The sequence below is a fragment of the Pomacea canaliculata genome, linkage group LG2 (assembly GCF_003073045.1).
Source record: "Pomacea canaliculata isolate SZHN2017 linkage group LG2, ASM307304v1, whole genome shotgun sequence".
Classification (NCBI taxonomy): domain Eukaryota; kingdom Metazoa; phylum Mollusca; class Gastropoda; order Architaenioglossa; family Ampullariidae; genus Pomacea; species Pomacea canaliculata.
The window spans coordinates 11,888,343-11,912,257 of record NC_037591.1 but is presented as its reverse complement, the minus strand read 5'-3'; the positions used below and the strand labels follow the sequence as shown (position 1 = coordinate 11,912,257).

At 40.0% G+C, this 23,915-nt stretch overlaps 2 protein-coding genes across 2 annotated transcripts in view; one reads left to right on the top strand and one right to left on the bottom strand.

The window, feature by feature from the left end:
- Nucleotides 1-4,765, top strand: part of LOC112557074 (disks large-associated protein 4-like) — a 38,592-nt gene extending 33,827 nt beyond the window's left edge. The window contains 1 exon segment of the mRNA XM_025226703.1: nt 691-4,765. Within this exon segment, the coding sequence (XP_025082488.1) occupies nt 691-914 (224 nt within the window). The 3' untranslated portion in view covers nt 915-4,765.
- A 281-nt stretch (nt 4,766-5,046) lies between these two features.
- The window catches only part of LOC112557868 (fibrillin-3-like), a 33,242-nt gene continuing 14,373 nt past the window's right edge, over nt 5,047-23,915 (bottom strand). Inside the window, 35 exon segments of the mRNA XM_025227951.1 lie at nt 5,047-5,346; nt 5,692-5,764; nt 6,216-6,419; nt 6,622-6,846; nt 7,291-7,441; nt 8,016-8,141; nt 9,290-9,400; nt 10,094-10,199; nt 10,536-10,621; nt 11,101-11,223; nt 11,664-11,789; nt 12,298-12,405; nt 12,801-12,929; nt 13,273-13,398; nt 14,060-14,188; nt 15,731-15,856; nt 16,052-16,180; nt 16,457-16,582; nt 16,819-16,947; nt 17,107-17,235; nt 17,476-17,482; nt 17,485-17,603; nt 18,288-18,416; nt 18,678-18,806; nt 18,987-19,112; nt 19,588-19,713; nt 19,885-20,010; nt 20,236-20,358; nt 20,737-20,865; nt 21,137-21,265; nt 21,546-21,674; nt 21,955-22,083; nt 22,732-22,860; nt 23,088-23,216; nt 23,579-23,707. Coding sequence (XP_025083736.1) covers nt 7,434-7,441; nt 8,016-8,141; nt 9,290-9,400; nt 10,094-10,199; nt 10,536-10,621; nt 11,101-11,223; nt 11,664-11,789; nt 12,298-12,405; nt 12,801-12,929; nt 13,273-13,398; nt 14,060-14,188; nt 15,731-15,856; nt 16,052-16,180; nt 16,457-16,582; nt 16,819-16,947; nt 17,107-17,235; nt 17,476-17,482; nt 17,485-17,603; nt 18,288-18,416; nt 18,678-18,806; nt 18,987-19,112; nt 19,588-19,713; nt 19,885-20,010; nt 20,236-20,358; nt 20,737-20,865; nt 21,137-21,265; nt 21,546-21,674; nt 21,955-22,083; nt 22,732-22,860; nt 23,088-23,216; nt 23,579-23,707 — 3,605 coding nt within the window. The 3' untranslated portion in view covers nt 5,047-5,346; nt 5,692-5,764; nt 6,216-6,419; nt 6,622-6,846; nt 7,291-7,433.

Here is a 23,915-nt window from a genome sequence, read left to right as displayed (position 1 = left end):
TTTGGGTGCCCCACAATTGATCTGTGAAACGTTTTCGGATGTAAAAAAAACTCAAAGCTAGCTAGAGGATCTCTCCTTTTGGCGATGTTTACACTAAATATTAAATGTTCAGTATGTGCAGCAAACATTCACTTGTCAAAATGCCACATGCAAAAGGAGGAAAATGATGACTGCATTCTAAGGCTGTTATAGTGACACATTTTTTATTTAAATGATGTAGCTTAGAGCACCTAATTCTGCTAACATCTTGATAACTAATTAAACCTATAATTGTGTATTTCTATATTTGCAAACACCTTTTTTAAATTACCATGTACATTTTACACATCTTAGTCAATATTTGGGCATACAACAGTAATCATGTTTACTTTTCTAAAAGTGAAATAAATAATTTTATTAGTTATGTTAAGGGTATATGTAGGAAAACATTAAAAGATGAATTGTTTCCATGGCAACTGATTGCATCAGTTAAAAAAAAGTTTCTTAAATTTCAAATCCCTGTCTGGCCTTAATTTTGTTTTTCTCTACCTTTACACCCAATCACTCCTCATTTATACAAAGCTTACTTGCTTGAACATGCTTTGTTTGCAGAGTGCCAGCATAACTGATTTTTATGAACTCTCCATGATTATTAGGCATGTAAGGTTTCTAACCATTTATTTGTTAACTTTGACTGCTAATATTTGTCAGGTTCCAAGAGAAGGGGCCTGAAAGGAAACAACAAGGACACTCCCGAGTCATCTCCAGAACGCACACAGAAAGCTCGTTCTGCAGCTAAAGCCAGGGATGAAGCTAGAAAGAAAATGCTGGCAGAGAAGCGAGCTGCCATGAAACAACAACAGCAGCAGCAGCAACAACAGCAAGAGGGGGCTGCTGATGTGGAGATTTTTCTGGCAGACTCTAGGAAGCAGTGATTATCTGCACACAGTAACTCAAGAAGAAAGTCCACTGCAGATTGTTTTGCTGGTTTTTTTCTCCATCCTGTTCCTATTTTAGAGGTAGCTTTGTCCCTCTGTTCTACACCTACAAGCCCAAGTTCTCCAGCTGTCAAGCATTGCTGACTTGTGACTTTTTCTTGATGAGCTAATTGTGCACACAATTGTTACAGACTGCTGCTGGCTTAAGACAGCCTTTAAGTAATTGATATCAGCCATCTGTTTCCTGTTAAAACAAAATCTGAAAGGGGCACAGAAATAATTAAATAGGGCATAGCATGCACGTTGCCAAATGGTTGATGGCAGACTGCACATTGAAGGTAAGGGAGGTAACATGGACTCCTGGTGGATAATGTCCTATCAAGGGTATGTAGCCTTCATTGTGCACTAGTGTCATAGAAAAACTAACCCTTTGTCATTTCTGATATTAATGTCTATATTTATTGTCCTTATTTTCTATGGTATGCATGTTGTCAGACTAAAGCCCCTGTGAATAAACTTGGTATTGAAACAATTATTTAGATTGGTAAAGAGTTGGAACAAGTGCAGAGAAAGATGTTGCTTGATATTAGTACCCAGTTAAGTAATCAAGAATTGAGGTTTGTCATTTTCAGCTTTTAATGCATACCTTTATTAATGAAATGACTGCTTTAGCCCAAGGATGGCTGGATTATCTGTGGGTGTGCTTTAATGGCAAAACTAATTAAAAGTGTTTTATTAATTCTTAATGCATGCTGGTGGTCATTTGCTATTTTTTTCTATAGGAAAATATACTTTTGCTGTATAAGCTCATTTCTCCGACTGCCATAGCAACAACAAAATCAAAGTGACAATTTGCTTTCAGCCTTTTCGGGACCATACTCATCTTTCGATTTTTGAAAAGCAAATCTGTCTTTGACATAAAACATTCAACAACTGCTTGCATGTGTTTACTTTTATCAAGTGTTTATGGCATTGAGGAATGTGGGATGAACTTTAATAAATTCTTAGCATAAAAAATGCTTCTTTGCCTGCTGCCTGAGTGTTGAAAGTGTCTATTTGTTATATATTGATTGATTATTTATTGGGTTTCTTTGTATTGTACAATTCTTTTGGGTGACCTATCTAAAGGCTCGAGTACCTTTTAATGAATCAGTTGCATGACATTTTTACAACAGTGTTGTAAACGTGCCTTCACTAAAAATTCTTCAGCAAAGGCTAGGGGTTAAGTTTCCACTTTCTTGACAGTCACTAACACATAAATAAGACACTGTTATAAAGTTTTAATAATATTTGTTTTAAAAGAAATCCCACCGATATTTTTTTAAGAGTAAACTTTATCTTAAAAGAGTTTTCTTAACAGCAGTTTTAAGTCAAAACTAATAATAGAAAAGTAAGAGTTTTACCAATTTAAAAGGTTACTTTTTGTTTCCATTTGTTGGTAGTAAGTACATGTATACTAGAAATTACTTAAAAGCAAGTGTTAGTATATTTTATATTTATCTTACCATTGATTTCCATACTAATAGATTTCTTAAACTATGATTTTGTAAAATTTTGCTGAAGCAAATGTACCTGGTTAAGTGAATGATTTAGATAAATTTACTCCACAGAGCCTTCTTGTAGGATTGCAGTAAAGCTGTTCTGTGACTTATGTAGATCAGCGGTTGGGTAGTACAGTGCTTGAGAATTATTTTTTTATTATCGTGGCCTGATAATTTGAAATGGGGGATCTTTCTGTACATTTTATCACTTATCGCTTTTAAATATTATCTATGCCTTTTAACTATTTCTACAGAAATACATGGGCGTAATAGTTGTACAGGCAGTGTCATTCTTTGTGTGTTCAGGATGTTAAAATGCCTAGTGTGTGCACAGATTTTTCCTGATTTATGGTTTTATTTCTTGTATATCAGAGGGGAGGGTTAAAAGTTGATTTACTTAAAAATATTAATACAAAATAGCACATGATCATTAAAGTCTGTCAGTTGTGCCATTGAGGTTCAGGGGATTAGTTTTATAAGAAAGTGATGGATCCACAACAACTGTCTTCACCTCCTGGAACACTGCATTACTCTTTTAGCCCGTCTTGAAGCCACACTTTCCCACCCTTTTCAGAATGTTCAGCTGCCTGCCTTATTTGCAAAAACATGTCTCTGTCAATCTTGCATCATTCAGGGATGAAGTTGCATATCTCTAAGGGCATCAAATACAAGGCTGTTTGAGTCTGTTGTGCCATTATCACTGACCTAGCACATAGCTACTTTTCTACTATAGTCTTTTGCTCTTCTCCACATTGTTCTCTCCATTCTGCCACATTCTTCTTTTTCTGTCATGGCTGCTTCAAGTATTACTGCCATGGATTCCATTCATTCTCAAACTAGACCTTGACTTTAGAACCCTTCAGTGTTTGATATTTTCTTTAAATCTTGCTTGAAAATATATTTGTTCAGCATTTAATGTCTTCATTTGCTTTTGACTGGATATGCCCGAGTATTGCTTTTCATTCCCGAATGGTGTGCGTGACTGAATAAGTGCACCCTACTACCTATTAAATGGGACGCCTTACAAAATTATTATAATACGAGAACTTTTTTAAGCAGAGATCTTCAAATTTGTTGTTTTGTTTTTGTTTTTTTTAATTATTATTTGGCATAGTTAAAATGTGTCAAGCATCAGTGTTTTGTGACGTTCGCTTTTGTCGTCAGCGAATGTGCCTTTGCAAATTGAAATCCAACTCTTCCTCCACCAATCTCTGTTTTTTCAGCTGCAGGTACACACTGAAATACACTGTCTGCTCATGATTGTGTGTATAATTTGACTCTGTTTTTTAGCCTGGTTAACAAGTATGCCATTTCAAGAATGATCAATAATGTAATGTCAGTGCCTGCTTGTGTTTAGTCCTGATCCTATAGTCATGAACTGTTCTAAATAAACTTTTAATATGCTAATAGATATTTATTGCTATTGTTGTAATCATGTTTGCCATGGGTTGGACATTGCTCTTTGTGCATTTTGGTATTAGAATGGTCATCTAGAGCAAGTTTAAAAGTGTAGAAGTATGCTGGTTATTGCCTGCTGCCTGCTGGTCAATGCAGACTGAGTGACAAATATTCATAAGGAAAGCAATGCACTTCATCACCTGTTTGTGGTTAACTCATTGTATTTTTTATCATCATTTATTTAAGTTAAATGTTTTGACATAGTTAAGCATGTTTGTAGAATTTTTTCGTAGATAAATTAATGTTGGTCGTTCAAGCACTAGAAGCTTGGTAATTATGTGACAAACGTCTATATAAAACCAGGGTACATACTGGGTTTATTTGTGGAAGTTTTACATTTAAGCAGTGCCTGGTCCTATCAATTTTGTTGGTCTTATAAGGAGAGAGATATGTTGATGAGCTTGCAGTATAGGCATCACCACTTCAGCCTTAGAAAATTAACCTGCAGCTTTATCAGTGAAAGAAAACAAGGAAAATATTTTTAAAATACATTTTTGAAAATTGTTTTGCATTAAAAGAATCATTTTCAAAAGGGTTGCTTTGGGTATCTTTTAGACAACTGATATCAAATTTTGATGTTATGTTAGAAATCGTGTTTTAGTCAAGTATTTGTGCTGGTGGGAAGTATGTAGGAAAGTACCAAATACTCAGCAGAGTTGAGATTTTACATGTATGTTTGACTTCTGTTGTAGATAATGATATTCACTAGGTAAGCAAAGAAAGTGTTTTCTCTCTCTTCATGAAGATGTCTTCAAAAATAGTCATAAAAATATTTTATTATTCAATTTGAATACACTAAATCTGTTTGGTACTGGATTTGGTATATGATTTAATAAAAATGAACTTTTAGTCTTGTGTATATGTTTGCGAGAGATGCGTTATTGGTGGCTTACCCAGGTGATATATTAGCTAGTCTGTTCCAAACATTTTTTGTGGTAGACAGATCTGAACCCACAATCCATATTTGATACATGTGAAATTGTTTTCAGGGTATTTTTGTTTTTTTGTTTTGTTTTTCAATGCCTCAGTCTGTTGCAGCATAGATTTACATAAAAATTTATTGAGCAGATATAAAACAAACCACAGAAAATTATTAATCAGTTATAAAACAAACCACAGATGAGCAGATATTTTGAGTATTTAAATTTCTTTAATTCCAAAGAAAATTATAGGAACTATGTTGCTCAATTCTTCAAAAGCGAATAAATTGTTTGACAAACATTTAAAAGTCAAGTCATTAAATCAAACAATCTAATAAAGAAATTGTTTTGTGTTGCAAACAAGTCACTGGAGCAAAACCTTAATTGCACAGAAGATGGCAAATGCCAGCAGCTCAGTAAGGTCAAGAAAGCTGTAAGTGAAGAATCTTGGTAACTTGTTCGCTACACTGATGGGATCTCTCTTGGAAGTCATTTACTCATCATTTGGAGCTGTAGTTGAAAAAGAAAGAGGAAAATGTAGGAGTTATTTTACTGGGCAGTAGAAATTTATGCATAACATGCTGAGACCTTTTAAAATATATTGATACCTGTCAACTATTAGTTGACCTATGTAGTAAAAGTTAGCAGTGAACAGTTGAAATCTAATAATAGCTTTAGCAGACCTACACCCAGTACTGCATTTCTTGACCTATTATATCCAAAAATATGCTAAGGCTCCCTAAACATGTTTTCATTGCGCCATTTATGTGTAATATGAAAATGATAAAATATATGTGCTACTCCAATGGAGTTCACTCAACATGAGGTGGTTCAAGCTAGGTTCATCAGGCTTACCTTCCTCAGAGTGATGTGAGGGGCGCTGAGACTCCTGCGCACAGCTGCAGGACTGAATCTTCAGGAAGTCTCTCTACAAACAACAAACATGGGATTACTGGGCTTCCTTGTTCAGAAGCATTCGGTCGCGGGATTATTTCAGCAGGACAGCAAAACACTTTATTGGCCTATTTTTTTTTTTTTTTGATATGTATGTAGGTAAGTCATATAGTAATAATAATGGCACTTCTGTGGTGCAAGATGCTTCCTGCTAAACTTGCAGCCATACAGCACCGGCCGGCAGAGTTGACAATGGAAAACCGCTTGGTCCGCAGTGCCAAAAAAGTTTCAATGAAAAGGCACAAATAATCCCCAAAATGCGAAAGAATACGATAACAGTCTAAAATTATAGCTCACATTTTTTTTTTTTTTTTTGTCAAGAGACTGATCAATCTGTGCATCTTACCTATAGAGGCCGGGCATGAATGTGCTACGACAGCAAGGGAGAGATTCACATGGTTCGGTCAAGAATGAGATGTACTCACCGATTCCGTTCGTGACGAACCATCTTCACACTCAAAGGTGATGTTAAGGCTTGACGTTCTCTGTACCTTCCGGCCTGCAGCACCAAGCGGGGTTCTGGCCGCACTTGCCGTAGCAGAAGCCCAGATCTTCGGGCAGCGTGGCAACACAGTCGCCTTCAACCAGTTCCGGAATGTAGTTGGTCTTGGTGCAAGTGGGTGGTGTGTCTGTGGCAGAAAGAGAAACAGGCGTTAGGTGGCATCTACCTGAGGATGCGCCCACAAGAGCGGAGTCTTTATATATATATATTCATACACTTTGTGCAAAAACATAAATGAAGGTTATAATGTTCCACATCCCCACCCCATAATTTTTACTTCCCTCCCCCACCAACACAATTCCTTGCAGGGGAAGGGAGACAGAACATACCTTCGCAGGCGCGGGCCTCCAATACCCGGTATGGCTTGGTCAGCTCACAGGCACTGCGCCGCAGCTGACACTCGTTCTCGAAGGTTCGGACCAACTCTCCCAACAAGGCGCATACAGGCTCCTCCGACTGCCCAGTGCAGTCTGGGCACGTGCACACAGCCTCGTTGTTGTCGCCCACCTCACACACCTGGCCAGGATTGGGGCAGGAGTCCTCCTCGCAGGGACCTGCACGTGCGGAGAAACCACGATGCTAGTGATTGCAGACCTCTTTGACATGGATTGAAACCTTTCCATTTCAACAAGGTATTCTTTTGTGATGGCACCCAGAATGAAGCACTTTGCGATGATTAGTTATGCTACCACTAACATAAAATGCGACCGTCACCTGTGTCTCAAAAAGTACCGCACTAAAGTTTAATTAGATTGTTTTCCCTTCTTTCAAAGACTATGCAAGTGTAGTCTGTGTTTGCTTTTCATTCTCTCCAGTGCAGCTGATCCTCTAAGCTGCTTAACTTTCGCCACTTTCTTTCCCATTGTCACCCTTTCAAAATTCAGACTGAAACCTTTCTATTAGAACATTCACCATTCTTTCAGGGCACGTTCTGTAAATACAGTCACTACTCTCAAAGGGCACGTGCTGTAAACATACTGGCCAGGGCAGGTACTCACCATTCTCACAGGGTGTGTAGCACACAGCTCTCTGGGTCAGCTGCTTGGCCGTCGGTCCCGATGCCGTCCTTGACCTGGTGGTGTGACCCTTACCACACTTGGGAGAACACTCACTCCATGCCGACCAAGGTCCCAAAGGTGATTCACGTTGCTAAAGTGAAAAATAAGAGTTTTTTTTTTTGCTGGTCGATAACCGAATCCGTATTGTAGTATTACTGTGCAGTATATTCACTTTTGACCTACATAATAATGAGAATTAATGATTACGATCGAGAGTAAAAAGCTTATAAACGGCACAAACATAGCTTTATGAGTACTCTCAACCACTGCTACATCACCATATCTGTAACTGCATGTGTGCCAATGTTCTAGATGCTTGGACTCTTTAAATATCTATATAGGTCCCTCGATTTCTCCACCTGCCTGAATGACTAAACTGCAGAACAGCAATCCAATGACAAATAAGCATATGGCAATGGCTGTCATCATACAAAACAAACAATCACTTCTCACAAAATAATAAAAAGTTTTTCGCAAAACAAAAGATGAGTTTTTCCCAACAGGAGATTCTCAGAGAACAAGCAGCAGCCTTTCACATAAAACATTTTCTCTCAAAGCAATAAACAGCTTTTCATGAAACAAACAAGTCCTCGCACGAGGCTGACATCGCTGACTAACTGCATACCAGTGTTTAGATGAGAGAAAAGGTGAGCTTTGCCGTGTACCTGGGTGGGTTTCGTTGCAGTACGTCAGAGGTCGCAGCTGAACGTTCCTTTGGCCCATGCTGCACATAGTCAACTGGTAGAAGCATTCGTTCTGGTATATGCGACCATTAGACCCACAGACCGGCGCTGGAAAAGCAAAATCTTTGTTTTATATTAAGGCTAGCTTGTCTAAGGATCTGAGCTCGTTCGCGAGACTTCAAGGAGCATGGTTCAGTGTACGTGATACAGTGTTCCCTCGCTACTTCGCGGTTCATTTATCGCGGATTCACTACTTCGCGGTTTTTTTTGAGCGAAGTATCGATCGCTACTTCCGCGCTGGGAATTCTCGTTCTACAAAATACCATAGATACTTCAACAGGAAAAAGACGACAAATGAAGCTGTATTAGTATTTCTATTAAAGTACCATGGTTATTTTGTAGATAGAAAGAAAGAAATAATTGTGTATGAGAAATCCATTGCTATGCGTAAGCGACGAGCCATGATTATTATCTCCCATCTCGCAGCCAGTTCGCATCACTTTTTTGGGTTTCTCTGAGTCCAGTTATAATTTTTTTACACTAATTTGTTATTGTACTGTATTAATACCATGATTAATATATTACTTTACACTCACATGATATAGTTTTACATGTATATATTATTATTGCATGTAAGTCCCTACTTCGCGGAAATTCTTTTATCGCGGCTGATCATAGCACGTATCCCCCGCGATAAACGAGGGAACACTGTATTACTTTAATATTAATAATAATAATAATAATAATAACTTAAGCTGTGATGGTGACGGCTCGTTCAATTAAGGCACAGCTTATTTGGAAATCAGCACCTATACCTAAAACTCAATAAAATTAAAGCTTTTCATTTTATGTTAAATGGCGATCGACAGAATTTGCTGTTAAAGGGAAAAGCAAGTCAAATGGTGTGTCGGGCTTAGAAGATATAAATACTGACGCTCTAAATCCTGTCCGAGTCAACATTTGGGCTGAAAAACAACCGTTTACTTACAGTCGCGTCTAAAACACAGCTTCAGGCCGACTCACGAAGGCCGCCAAACAGATATTATTACAAGATATCATGTGACATCAAAATGTATTGTACAGACTGACAGCAACATCGACAAGGCAAGACGTTGACCGTGACCGGTCACGTTTGATGCGAGGGGCGTACGTCAAAAGAAACATTCACGGCACTGATCCACGTTAACGTACCTGAAGGAAAAAACAAGACTAAGGCAACTACTGGACCCGCCCCCACTTTTTCTCACAGCTCTTACTCAGAGGTTTTGTGGCGTCGACGTCGCAGACAGGGCACGCGCACTGAGCACCTATCTCCGTCTCCACGCACTTCTGGAAAGGTCGGTCACACTCAACCTCCGAGCAGGTGGCTAAACAAAACGATCACAGCAATAAATAGCTTAATGAAACAGCCGCGTTAAGTGCTTTGACGTTCGTGCAAGACATCGTTGCTATTGTTTTTATTTCGTTTTGCTTAAGGTTTTGCTTTTTTTTTTTTTTAAACAGACCTGGTGTTTACAAGCCTCGGCATTTGACACACACCCTCACTCATATGCAATTATAGACAAGCACACAAACAGGCAGGTAAATAATAATTATTATTATTATATCTTATATAGAGATTATATTTTATATAAAGACATAATATTATATATTATGTCTTTATTCTTATATAAAGACATAATATTATATATTATGTCTTTATATAATCACGATCTCGAAGGAACATGCTCTCAGCGCTTAAGACAAGCTGGAGACATGGACAGAACACGAAAGACGCAAGGAAAAACAACTATGCAGACAAATAATAAAAGATAGATATAAAAGACATAAAAAAAAGGAATATGGGAACAGGATGGAGAGTGGTCGATAGAGTTAAATCCAGCCGACAGGTCAAAAGGAGTTACAGCATAAAGATCACCACTGTCGAGGGCAGATCATATGCCCATGGTTACTTTGATGAGAGTAGTTTAAGTGCTGTGTAAAGGCACACATATACATCCGCACACAAAAGACATAACCACGCATGCACGCTGGGCACAGAGAAGGCAAAAGGCAGGTACTTTTGCAGTATCCTTTGTAGCTGACTTCCACAGTCTTGTTACGACGGCAACCGTCCACCACCATGGCGGCGTAGTTGGCATGGGACCTGCCATCGGAGGCGCACACCTGTGACGGACCAGAAACATCAGGGTTAGTGCGGCTGTCATAACTCTTTATCAAGCAATGTAAGAGTAATGCACAACAGCTAGTTCCTCAATGCTTAAATGCACAGACTATAATATAATAAAGAGAAATAACGCGCCAAGAAAAATAGTCCAACATGATATATATATATGAATGGAAATGTTCACCCAGTATCTCATATTGAAACCATGCGTCATCTCAAAGCACATACATTTGTGAACTACATACAAGTTTCCAACAGTTTAACTAGTTTCTGTGTCTAACATGGTGCTTACTGAACCAGCAAAATGGATTAACAAGGTGAACCGTTTTACTCACAGGGATGGGATCATCAGAGTTTCCTCCTGGATAGTTACAACATTCCAATCCTGGGGCTCCGTATATTATATCGAGGTTATAGTCACCTGAGAGTCACGTGACAAAAACAATTCAGGAGTTTACATGAACCTGCGACGTTTAAATAGCCAAAGACTACATTTTAGGGCACACACTTTTCTATTTTCTTTTTAATTACACAGTAATTAATATTTTTAGCTCTGCTGAAAACCGTGTTTAATGAATTTATTATTAATTGTTTACCATGTGTATAATTTATGGAAAGAAGCATTTATTTTTTTTTAATCGTAACATATGCTGGAGTAGTCCGTACGTCTGCATTCTACATACATGAAGTGCGTTAACTTGACAGCAACACAGCAACGAATAATGTAAACATACAGTGCAAACACACGTGGACCGCCAACGTTCAACTGCAACTCCCACACCCTAAAAAAAAAAAAAATAATAAAAAATAACGATCTCTGAGTCGCGCGCACACACACACAGATTGTGAAGAACGGTCAGATGGTGAGACAAACGGACAGCAAATGGAGATCTGACGTACGTCGGCATGACGCGCCGTGCTTGCTGTAGCCCATGCAGCAGACGCAGTCGTAGGCGCCCAGCATGTTGACGCACTCCGAGTGCTGTCCGCACACCGCGCTGCCATCCTCACACTCGTTGATGTCTGCAGACACAAAAGGCCAAGCGGACTGGTGTTACAGATAAGATGCACAGACAGCCAAACTCCGCGACAGACTCACCTCTGCTCCCAGGTAATTACACAAAGGGAGGCTACTGTGGAATTAAAGGAAAAATAAAACCCTTTAATTCCACAGTAGTCTCCCTTTGTAAGATTTGTGAGAATTATTCAGCATGTGGGTGTGCATTTGTGTGTGTGTATGAGATGTAACTGCCAAATAAAGCGTCAGACCTTGGATGAGGAGCAGACCGTACCTTTTGGCACTGCGCGACAGCTTTCCTACGTTTCCTACAGTTGCAGCCCTTTCCGCCCCATGATCACGATATCAAACCTACACATACTTTCGCTGTCCTTTCCTACCCTACTAGCAAATTTGTAGGTAACGAAAAATTTAGAGGCAGGCATACAACAAAATCTGTACTCACCGTGGCAGTATCCACCATCAGCATAGAATCCATCCACACATTCGCACCTGTAACTGCCAGGTGTGTTGATGCATACCTGGCCGATGTGTCCACAGGTGTCGGGACTGTTGGCACATTCGTCGATATCTGCAGACATATTAGCTTCTCTCTTTAACACTGAAGGAATCAGTTCTATTTTGGAACTGCTACCGCCTGGTATACGATTATCCCGAGCAAATGTTTCTGTTTACAGTTATAGTGTTTAAAGATAACACTGTTCCTATTCCTCTCTTTCCCTTCTTCTCTCTATGCATGTGTTCCTCTGTATGTGTGTGCTCGCGCACTAATGTGTATAGAAGAATAACCGTTTAGGATACAACAGGTGTGCAAAGCACAGTCTTGTAGCTTTTGAGAAAATATTTTATAATATTTAAATTTGCGTGATGAACTTTACCCATTTCTTACTAAAAAACACAGCCCATTCTTTCTCATTTTACAATGCTATTTTATGTACTGTAATAATAACAGTAATAATAACAAAACACCATTAATATTCCCTGAGGCTTTAGCAACAGCCTAAAAACCATACCTGGAGATGGTTATAAGAAAGTTATGTATAGATAGGAATGACGAACCCTCGTGTCCTGAGTCTCACCTTTACATTCCTCACAGTCGAGTTCATATCCCTCTTTGCAGACACACACTCCGTTACGACATTCTGTATTGACAGCCGTGCAGCTGATGTCTTTGCAAAGGTCGGGTTCTACAGCAAAACACACAGAAAACCGTGAGTCACACGTGTTTGGAAAATGCCGACTTCGGGCATCATAGAAATTTTTTGGTGGGCCTCTCGTGACATAGTGAGATGTAGGTCGGATTTACAGGACACAGTGAGGTGCTAGTTGGTCTTCCAGTGCACGGTGAGGTGTTGGTCAGTCTTACAGGACACCGTCATAAGTTGCACCGATTTGGAAACTCAGAGAGATGTAACTATCCTTCAGGACATCGGAGATTTTTTTAGTCAGAATACTGTACTATACAGGCTAACAGCTTTTTGTTACATATTATACGAACAATGACGATCTTTATTATAATAAAATTGCAAGCAAACAACAGGTTTGTATCATGCATAATTAAGGAAAATTCCTTTACACTTACTGATGCACGTGCCAAACGTTCCGTCACCAGTGTAACCTTCGTTGCAGGCACATTGGTAGCTGCCGTCCAAGTTCGTGCATTCAGCGTTGACATCACAATCATGCGAGCCCTCCGCACACTCGTCCTCATCTATCAGATATAAAGTGTATTCATCACCGACTGTCCTCTGACAGAAAAAGGCAAAACCGTTCCGACTGTCCTGTCAGAAACAGGGTGAAACTGTTCAGAGTGTCAGAGTCCAGAGAGACGGTACTCAAGACAGCTCGACCTCTGTCGTAGACAAGAGCTAAAATCAGAATTACTGGTTTATGTGATCTAACCCCGACTAGAATTGAAATGAGTTCTGCTTTTCTTTTCCCCTCCCCCTTCTCCCCCTTTTTCTGTCCTCAATCTCAAATAGTCTTACAAGGTATCAGCATGGCCGCATTCACTGTTACCTTGCGACACCTGTGAAGGGAATCACTCCTCTTACCTTCGCAAGTGACTGCATCTACGTTGTGATAACCCTCAGTGCAGTTGCAGGAGAAGCCATCAGGTGTGTTGACACAAACGGAATTTTTTGGACAAGAGTTGTTTCCTTCCTTACAGTCGTCGTCCTCTGCGACACGAGCATGAAAAGCATTGTTACGAGCGAAACATGGACAGCATGCGAGGGATAGGAAAAGAATAATATATGAACTATCAAAGAATAAACAACAGGACTAACGAAGAATAAAATCAAATAGAGGAAACACAGAGAGGAACCAAATAACAGCAATAAGAGCTGAGAGTAAGAGGATATTGCAAAAGGAAGGGTTTGAAAAAGGACTCCTAAAAACCTTTCCCAAAATGTTTCACCGCATTAATAACAAGTTAACATTGTTGTGTGTAGAATGGGCTTACTCACACGCCAGTTGATGTTGCCAGCAAAGGCAAAATGTTTACAATCTAAACAATCCCTAAACTCCTCGCTGGGAGGCCCCCACCTTGACAACTCTCTCTCTCTCCGAATCCATTCTCCCTTCCTCTTATTGCTACCCCCGAATATCCTAGAATCTATCCTCTTTTCAACCCTTCCCCCAATCCCTCTCCATCTCCCTTGGTCACACGTCATGAGGTTGGAAAAACCAAGGGACACAGGATGCCGGAGGGAAGACTGTCTCCTTTTCTCCGAGAGGGACATCTTCCCCATTGTGGTGCACGTGTGCCGGCATCTGTGTGTGCGCGCTTAACCCTACGGTACCACATTATCAAGAATTAAAAAAAAAAACTATCCTTACTTTTGCAGTTACCCGCCTTGCCGTCGCCAACATAGCCACCGAAGCACGTGCATCTGAAGGTTCCGGGCTCGTTAGTACATTCAGCGTTGACATCGCAGTCGTTGGTTCCCTCAGCACACTCATCGGAATCTGTTAGAAGTATAAAGAGTTCAGCTCTTGAATATCGACTTCGTAATTAAGAATGGTTTATTTTGAGGTGAGATGACAAGGAGTACTTACTTTGAAAGCATGACACTATATTAATGAAGGACAAAGAAACAGAGAAAGTTCCGAGGATTTTTTTTTATTTTTCGAGCTTTACCTGGCCTCTTTTCCTTCATAAAACGTGAACCTTCAAGAGTATTTTTAAAATAATTGCAAAGGAACTCAAGCTGCTGTTGTGTTGATTAATCAGCTACCATGTGCTTTTCCTCATCAGATGTCGAAAATTCCAGATTTTAAATGCCGGATCAAGGCAGAGCTGAACGTCCATAAAGGTGCGGTATGGGAATCGGGCGTGACGCCACAGGTAAAAACAAGTTGTGACAAAGCACCTAAAAGAGTTCAGATTCACGTGTCTGGATACTGACAATGATCCGTTGATTTGGTTTCGCGCGGTTTACAGAAATGTATCTTCTCCTAGCACCATCTTCGCCGTTTGAGGTTTATTTAAACAGATAAAGACTCAAAACTTTACACGCTTGTAAACAGATAAACCCTCATAATATTACATGTTTGTACATAGATTAATCGTGCAATAACACAGGTTCATAAGGATGTAAGCGTTCCTTTTGCAATCATCTACATCTCTGAATGTTGCAGGCTTATAAACCGATAAACACACAGTCAGAATGTTGCAGACTTGAAAACAGAATTTTGCACTCTTGTGATAACTTAGCAGGATAGCGAAGGTTTGCCTTGCTTCAATATGTCCGTCATACATTAGCAGGTAACAGTGAACAGATCATGAACGTGTATTTATGGACTGATGTCTGGATGCCGAGACTCACTCTTAGCCTCTTGCGAAGTGATCCGCTGTTAGTCTCGGCGAGCCGTAACAAAGAATGTGAATAAACCGGAAGCTATGTCATCTAATGCCTCGTTTTAGCTGGAAAAAGTCGTCTGCCAGCAGTCCAGGGATATTAGTTCGTGGACAGATTGCTCCTTCCTGCTGCTAGCCATTGACTTTCACTTCTTGTTGTCGTCACGGGTTTATCTTCCTTGACGTCATTAGTCCGGTGTATCTTTCTTGGCGTCATTTCTATGGTACGTCTTCTCTGAGTCATTTGTTTGGTATGACGTCAATTACTGGTGACATCACTCTCCCTAACGGCACGCTATGGCGATGTTTGTAACAGAAATGAGGCTTGTCCTCTGGAAGAAAATTCAGAGCCCTGTGATTACATGTTCGACTGTACTCGGTTCGAGGCCTCCGCTGATGACTGGTGATATATTTGGTGAAGGGCAACAGATGGAGAAATATGAATGACAGCTGAAGGTGACAGATGAGCTTCAGGAGTCCTGATTTAGACACGCTAAGCCGTTTCTATGTCAGTTGACATTTTTGTTGTTCTTTGTCCTAAGATCAGGAAATCCACCATCTGAATAACCCAATCACAGCGCGATTTCATTTCAAAATGTGTTTGTCCTGTCATCTGTCATAATTGAACTTCCGACCTTTGTTTGCCTCACCTTCACAGCTGACTGAATCAACGTTGCGGTAGCCTTCTGAGCAGTTACAGTAGAAGCCGTCTCGTGTGTTGACACACTTCGCATTGATTGGACAAGGGTTTGATTCTGGAGCGCAGTCGTTGTCCTCTACAACACAAACAGAAACGCATACAGTTTTTGTGAACAAACAACACACACACAGTCCTTTACTTAGACTACAAGTAGGACACTTCCACAACCACTACTACAATGTTTCATATTTCTTATATTGTGTCTGAATCCGATTAGCAACTAATGTATCAGTAACTTGGCATTAACCCATTAACTGGAATTTATACTTACTGGTACATGAGCCCGCACTGCCATCACCAATGTAATCACCCACGCAGGCGCACTCATAGCTTCCAGGTACATTCGTACACACAGCGTTCTCATCGCAGTTGTTGGACCCCTCCTCACATTCGTCAATATCTGTAAGAATCAAATCCAATCTGTGCTTACACAGAGTCATGTCGATATTTGATAAATAGACACTTGGAAATCTACTAAATAAAATAACGAAAAATTGTTCGCTAGTGAAAATAAATCGATACTTTGACAATAAATAATTTATTTAGTAATAGTCACCAATATGTTGATTCTAGAGAAACATTCTCGTGAAAAACGAAATGACTTGCAAGAATAGATAATGGTAAATTTTATTACTGTTTCCCGCCCCACAAGAGCTAACGTGATTGCTAGCCTCACCTTCACAGGTGCGTGCATCCTTGTTGCGGTAGCCTTCAGTGCAGTTACACTCGTAGGACTCGCGAGTGTTGACACACACTGCATTTTCCGAGCAATCGTTGTTTCCGGGAAGACAGTCATCATCCTCTGAGACAGAGACGGAAACATAGGCTTGACAAACTGACAAAGATATTTTATGGATACACAGCATGTGCACATCCGTGTGAGTGATCAAGTGTGGGTAATGTGTACATGTATTTATGTGTGTACACATATAACTGATCAAAACTTTTAAATTGTCCTTGAAATCTCATTCTGGAAGAGTTTTTACATCTTCCCCCCACCCCAGTAAGGTAGTAGCAAGCTGCAAGTTGTAGTCTTACCTTTACACGAACCGGCCGTACCGTCGCCAAGGTAACCATCTTTGCAGGCGCATGTGTATCCTCCCTCCTCATTTGTACACTCAGCGTTCACATCACAGCCGTTGGTTCCTTCTGAGCACTCGTCATCATCTGTCATAGACAAGATCAAACCCACAGTATAAGTCCCCACTGTACACTGCTACATATACACATACATAAGATCAACCAATACAAGCAAAGTAGCAGTTTCCGTTTTCCCTAATGTATGCTTCCGTTGTAGAATTTTGTCTAGAATTTTTTCTTTACTACCTTGACAGTCGCCGGACGTGCCGTTGCCACTGTAACCCTCATTGCAGGTGCATGTGTATCCTCCTTCAGTATTTGTACACTTAGCGTTAGCATCACAGTTGTTGGTTCCTTCTGAGCACTCGTCTTCATCTGTCACAAAAAGATCACACCCACCATGTGATATGACAGATCATGACAATCACAATATGATGGAAAACAGTTAACAAACACTAAAAAGTGCATGAAATATCTAACTGCTAGCAAAAATACAAATGTATGCGTAAACAGATCCACAAAACACACCCACAATGTTCTGGGAATATTATTAGATGATGGAACAAATATTTTACCTGACACCATGTAGATAGTAGAGCAATAGATTTTACTAACCTTCACAATTGCCGGACTTGCCGTCGCCCGGTAACCTTCTTTGCAGGCGCACGAGTATCCTCCGGCCTCATTTGTACACTCAGCGTTCACATCACAGTCGTTGGTTCCGTCTGTGCACTCGTCATTATCTGTCGCAGACAAGATCATACCCACCATATCGTGTGACAAATCATGACAATCACATTCTTTGGAGGAATGCATACGAATATTAAAACCTGCATCTATTATTCGAATGGATTGTCAGAAGACCAAAGCTCACACACACACACACACACGACTGACGGAATGACGTGAACATTCACTGAGCATTATGTATGGACAAAAGACAGCCATGAATAGTCATTGAGAAGTGTTTAAAGACTTCAATCGGACAAACAGGCATTTTCTCAGCATTGTTTCAAGAAATAGATACTGGATATCAATTACGTATTTCTGTTTTGCGTACAGTACGTATGGAGTCCCATTCAAAGTTGGGCGAAGATAAAAAATCTGAAGAAGGGTCCCTGGGACCCCAAGAATTTAGCCTTAGCTAACTATTGTTTTCGAGTTTTTATTTAGTGAAGATTATTTTTGCTACCTTCGGAAATAGGTCTCTCTCTCTCTCTCTCTCAAAGAGAGGAACACACACTAAATACTGTTTCAGGACAAAAGATAGACAAAAACAATCAGACCTTTCTGAGCATTAAGGAAGACAGACTGACAAACACATGGATATCCACTGGCATTGGATTTTGTTTTAAATGAGTTAGTTCGTTATATGATTACCGATCGCAAATTTATTTGCAACAACGTGTAAAATTTATTTTACTCACCTCGGCAATTGCCAGTCTTGCCGTCGCCACTGTAACCTTCATTGCAGGTGCACGTGTATCCTCCTTCAGTATTTGTACACTTAGCGTTAACATCACAGTCGCTGGTTCCTTCTGAGCACTCGTCTTCATCTGTCACAAAAAGATCACACCCACCATGTGATATGACAGATGATGAAAATCACAATATGATGGAAGACGGTTAACAAACACTAAAAAAGTGCATGAAATATCAAACTGCTAGCAAAAAGACAAATGTATGCACACACAGATCCACAAAACACACCCACAATATCCTCTGGGCATATTAACTGTTTGGAATACTGCTCTGAGATGATGGATGAAATATTTACCCCAATGTATGGGTGTAGAAGAGCATTAGATTTTACTAACCTTCACAATTGCCTGACATGTCATTGTCCCGGTAACCTTCTTTGCAGGTGCAGTTGTATCCTCCGTCCACATTTGTGCACTCAGTGTTACCCTTACAGTCGTTGTTTCCTTCTGAGCACTCATCGATATCTGTTTGAAATGTTTCCAAGTGACTGTTAGTCTATTTGACATGTAGACAATTAGACCTCCCTAAATTTGCAGATTTTGTTTTCTTCCTGTAACGTTGAAGCTGTCCCAAAATAAAAAATGTTAAGTACTGTGTAAAGTTGAAAGAAATCTCTACTGAAATCCACTAATTGCTTATTTCACCTGTGCAAGTGTAATTATCCACGTTGCTATAGCCGTTGGTGCAGTTACAGTAGAAGGCCTCGCGGGTGTTGATACATTCAGAATGGTCTGGACAAGGGCTAGTTTCTCCAATGCAGTCAGTGTCTTCTGCAGTAGCAACAGAAACGCATGATACCATTGTAGCGCACAGTGAATACTCTTAGTGTCAATTCGAAGCAGAACTTTATTGACTGATCGAAGATTCCACGCAGTATCAAGGATGCAGACCGCAGTTATGCCGACTGCATTTGCCTTCTTCTCAACTTAAGCAGTTACGATAACGGGGCTCACAGTGAGCTCTTTGCTTTCATACCACCTTTCCTTTTTATTATATCTGTGTGATTTTTTTGTTGTTGTTTTGTTTAAACGCCTTTAGCCAACTTTTGATGGTGGGGTAAAGCGCTACACAAATCATCATCATCTTTTTCTTCTTCTTTTTCATCATCATCATCATCGTCATCATTCTGCAACGACTGATTTACTCTTCGCAAGAACTACTTTAAAATTATTTAACATAGTATTCAGGTATGTTTTTTTCTGTGAATTTCGTTATATGTAATTAAACCCATCTGCGTGTACTTACGGTTACATGAGCCAACCCTGCCATTGCCGAAGTACCCATCCACGCAGGCGCACTCAAAGCTTCCGGGCACGTTGATACACACAGCGTTATCGCAGTCGTCGGATCCCTCCTCACATTCGTCAATATCTGTCAATGTCAGAATCAAAACCGATCCGTGCTTACACAGAGTCATGTCAATTAAAACAATATAAACAATAAAATAAATAAGATATACCTCATTTGTTCAAAACAAACACACACACGGTCTCTCTCTCTCTCACACACAAATACACGATAGCACTAGGCGGTTACTCTCACCTTTACAGGTGAATGTATCTACGTTGTAGTAGCCCTCTGAGCAGTTACAGAAAAAGGATTGGCGTGTGTTGACACACACTGCATTTTCTGAGCAAGGGTTGTTTCCAGGGAGACAGTCACTGTCCACTGCCACACAAATGAGGAGCAAATGCTTGATTATGTTAAACTGACAAAGATTACATGTGCATTGACATACGCATGAATTTTGTGTGTGTGTGGACGTTTTGTGTCTATAAATAGATACAAGACTATGCTTACATCAGAAAAATGAACATGGAATTGTCTTTTTCATCCTTAACTTCAACTTTCTACTTAAAAAGCGTTGTACCAAGCCACAAGTCATATTCTTACCTTTACAAGACGTGCCGTTACCAAGGTAACCATCTTTGCAAGCGCACGTGTATCCTCCCTCCTCATTTGTACATTCAGCGTTCTCATCACAGTCGTTGGTTCCTTCTGAGCACTCGTCATCATCTGTCATAGGCAAGATCAAACCCACAGTATAAGTCCACACAGTACACTTCCACATATGCACATACATAAGATCAACCAATACAAGCAAAGTAGCAGTTTCCGTTTTTCCTAATGTATGCGTTCGTAGTAGAACTTTGTCTAGAAATGTTTTTCTTTTCTACCTTGATAATTGACGGACAAGCCGTCGCCACGGTAACCATCATTGCGCGCACACACACACACACACAGACAAACGCTGAATATTGACAGACAAAAGACAGCTAAAAGACAGACAAGAATAATCTGTGAGAAATGTGCAGTCTTCAATCGGACAAAGAGACTTTTTCCTAGTATTTTATAACTCTTTTATTTGCAGCATGGAAGATTATTTTTACTCACCTTGACAGTCGCCGGACGTGCCGTTGCCACTGTAACCATCATTGCAGGTGCACGTGTATACTCCTTCAGTATTTGTACACTGAGCGTTAGCATCACAGTTGTTGGTTCCTTCTCTGCACTCGTCTTTATCTGTCACAAAAAGATCACACCCACCATGCGATATGACAGATCATGACAATCACGATCTAATGGAAGACGGTTGACAAACACTAAAAAATGCATGAAATATGAAATGGTTAGTAAAGATAGAAAGGTATGAACACACAGATCCACAAAAACACACCCACAATATCCAAATATCAACTTGGCATATTGACTATTTGAAACGAGCCAGCCCTTAGATGATGGAGCAGATATTTACCCGCCAATATGTTGGTAATAGAGCTTTTTTTTTACCAACCTTTACAATTGCCAGACGTGCCGTCGCCCAGGTAACCTTCTTTGCAGGCGCACGAGTATCCTCCGGCCTCATTTGTACACTCAGCGTTCACATCACAGTCGTTGGTTCCGTCTGTGCACTCGTTGTTATCTGTCGCAAACAAGATCATACCCAACATATGGTGTGACAAATCATGACAATCCAAATAAGAAGAGGAATAGAGACAAACACTAAAATAGATATTCATTATTCAAGTAGATTGTCAGGAGACCGAGATACACACACACAGAGATCGCTGAATATTGTTTATGGACAAAAGACAGACGAGAATAATCTGTGAGAAATGTGCAGTCTTCAATCGGACAAAGAGACTTTTTCCTAGTATTTTATAACTCTTTTATTTGCAGCGTGGAAGATTATTTTTACTCACCTTGACAGTCACCGGACGTGCCGTTGCCACTGTAACCTTCATTGCAGGTGCACGTGTATCCTCCTTCAGTATTTGTACACTGAGCGTTAGCATCACAATCGCTGGTTCCTTCTCTGCACTCGTCTTTATCTGTCACAAAAAGATCACACCCACCATGCGATATGACAGATCATGACAATCACGATCTAATGGAAGACGGTTGACAAACACTAAAAAATGCATGAAATATGAAATGGTTAGTAAAGATAGAAAGGTATGAACACACAGATCCACAAAAACACACCCACAATATCCAAATATCAACTTGGCATTTTGACTATTTGAAACGAGCCAGCCCTTAGATGATGGAGCAGATATTTACCCGCCAATATGTCGGTAATAGAGCTTTTTTTTTTTTTTTTTTACCAACCTTTACAATTGCCGGACGTGCCGTCGCCAAGGTAACCTTCTTTGCAGGCGCACGAGTATCCTCCGGCCTCATTTGTACACTCAGCGTTCACATCACAGTCGTTGGTTCCGTCTGTGCACTCGTCATCATCTGTCATAGACAAGATCAAACCCACTGTATCATGTGAAAAATAATGACAATCACATTCTTTGGAGGAATGTAGACGAATACTAAAACCTGCATCTATTATTTAAATGGATTGTCAGGAGACCAAAACATACACACGGACAGACGGACGGACGGACGTGAACATTCACTGAGTCTTATTTATGGACTAAAGACGGCCATGACAAGTTATTGAGAAATGTTTAAAGATTTCAATCGGACAAACAGGCATTTTCTCAGCATTGTTTCAAGACAGAGATACTAGATATTTAATATTGCTTTATGTTTTCATAAAGCTAGCTTAGTTTATTAGATTACAGAATAACCGGTCGGGTATTTGCAGAAAAAGGGAAGATTATTTACTAACCTTGGCAATCTCTCTCTCTCTCTCACACACACAGAGGAACATACACAACATATTGTTTCTAGACAAAAGATAGACAAAAACAATCTTTCAGAAATGTTTAAAGACTTCCTTCGGACAAACAGACCTTTTTGAGCATTGTTTAAGGATAGATTGACAAACACATGTATATCCACTGGCATTGGTTTCTGTTTGAAATGAGTTGGTTCGTTATATGATTACCGATCGCAAATTTATTTGCAACGAGATGTAAGATTATTTTTACTGACCTTGGCAGTTGCCAGTCTTGCCGTCGCCACTGTAACCTTCATTGCAGGTGCACGTGTATCCTCCTCCAGTATTTGTACACTTAGCGTTAGCATCACAGTCGCTGGTTCCTTCTGAGCACTCGTCTTCATCTGTCACAAAGACCATCATATGGCGTGACATATCATGGCAATCATAATCTAATGGAAGACAGTTGACAAACACTCAAACTAATTTTTAGTTAAGAGAAAAAGGTATGTACACACATACATAAAAACACGCCCACAATATCCACTGATAATATTAAGTATTAAAATAGCCAGCCACCAGATATTTACATGACACCATGTAGGATAGTAGAGCAATAGATTTAACTAACCTTCACAATTGCCGGACTTGCCGTTGCCCCGGTAACCTTCTTTGCAGGCGCACGTGTATCCTCCTTCAGTATTTGTACACTGAGCGTTCACATCACAGTCGTTGGTTCCGTCTGAGCACTCGTCTTTATCTGTCACAGACAAGATCAAACTCACCAAACAGAAAATCATGACAATCACATTCTTTGGAGGAATGCAGACGAATACTAAAACCTGCATCCATTATCCATTGGATTGATCAGGAGACCCTCCCCAAACACACAAGGAGATATGAACATTCACTGAGCATTGTTTATGGACAAAAGACAGCCATGAATAGTCATTGAGAAATGTTTGAAGACTTCAATCGGACAAACACGCATGTACTGAAAATTGTTTAAAGACAGACTGCACATTTACTAAGTGTTAGTTCCTGTTTGAAAAAATACTTTATTAGATGATGTGATAATAGACCGAGTATTTATTAGGAGTGTGAAAAATTATTTTTACTCACCTCGGCAATTGCCGGCCATGCCGTCTCCGCTGTAACCATCCTTGCAGGTGCAATTGTATCCTCCGTCAGTATTTGTACACTCAGCGTTATCATCACAGTCGTTGGTTCCTTCTGTACACTCATCGTTATCTGTAATAAACAAGATCAAAGCCACCATATGGTGTGACATGCGGTGTGACAAATTGTAACAATCACAATCATGTGCATAAAGGAGTATCGACAAACACTAACAAGTGCGTCAGATATCGAGCTGATCGTTAGTGAATAGAGGAAGATATGCTAAGAAGAAAAGGCTGAGAAAAGTGCGAAAGTAAGAAAAGAAGAGGCGTGTATGAAT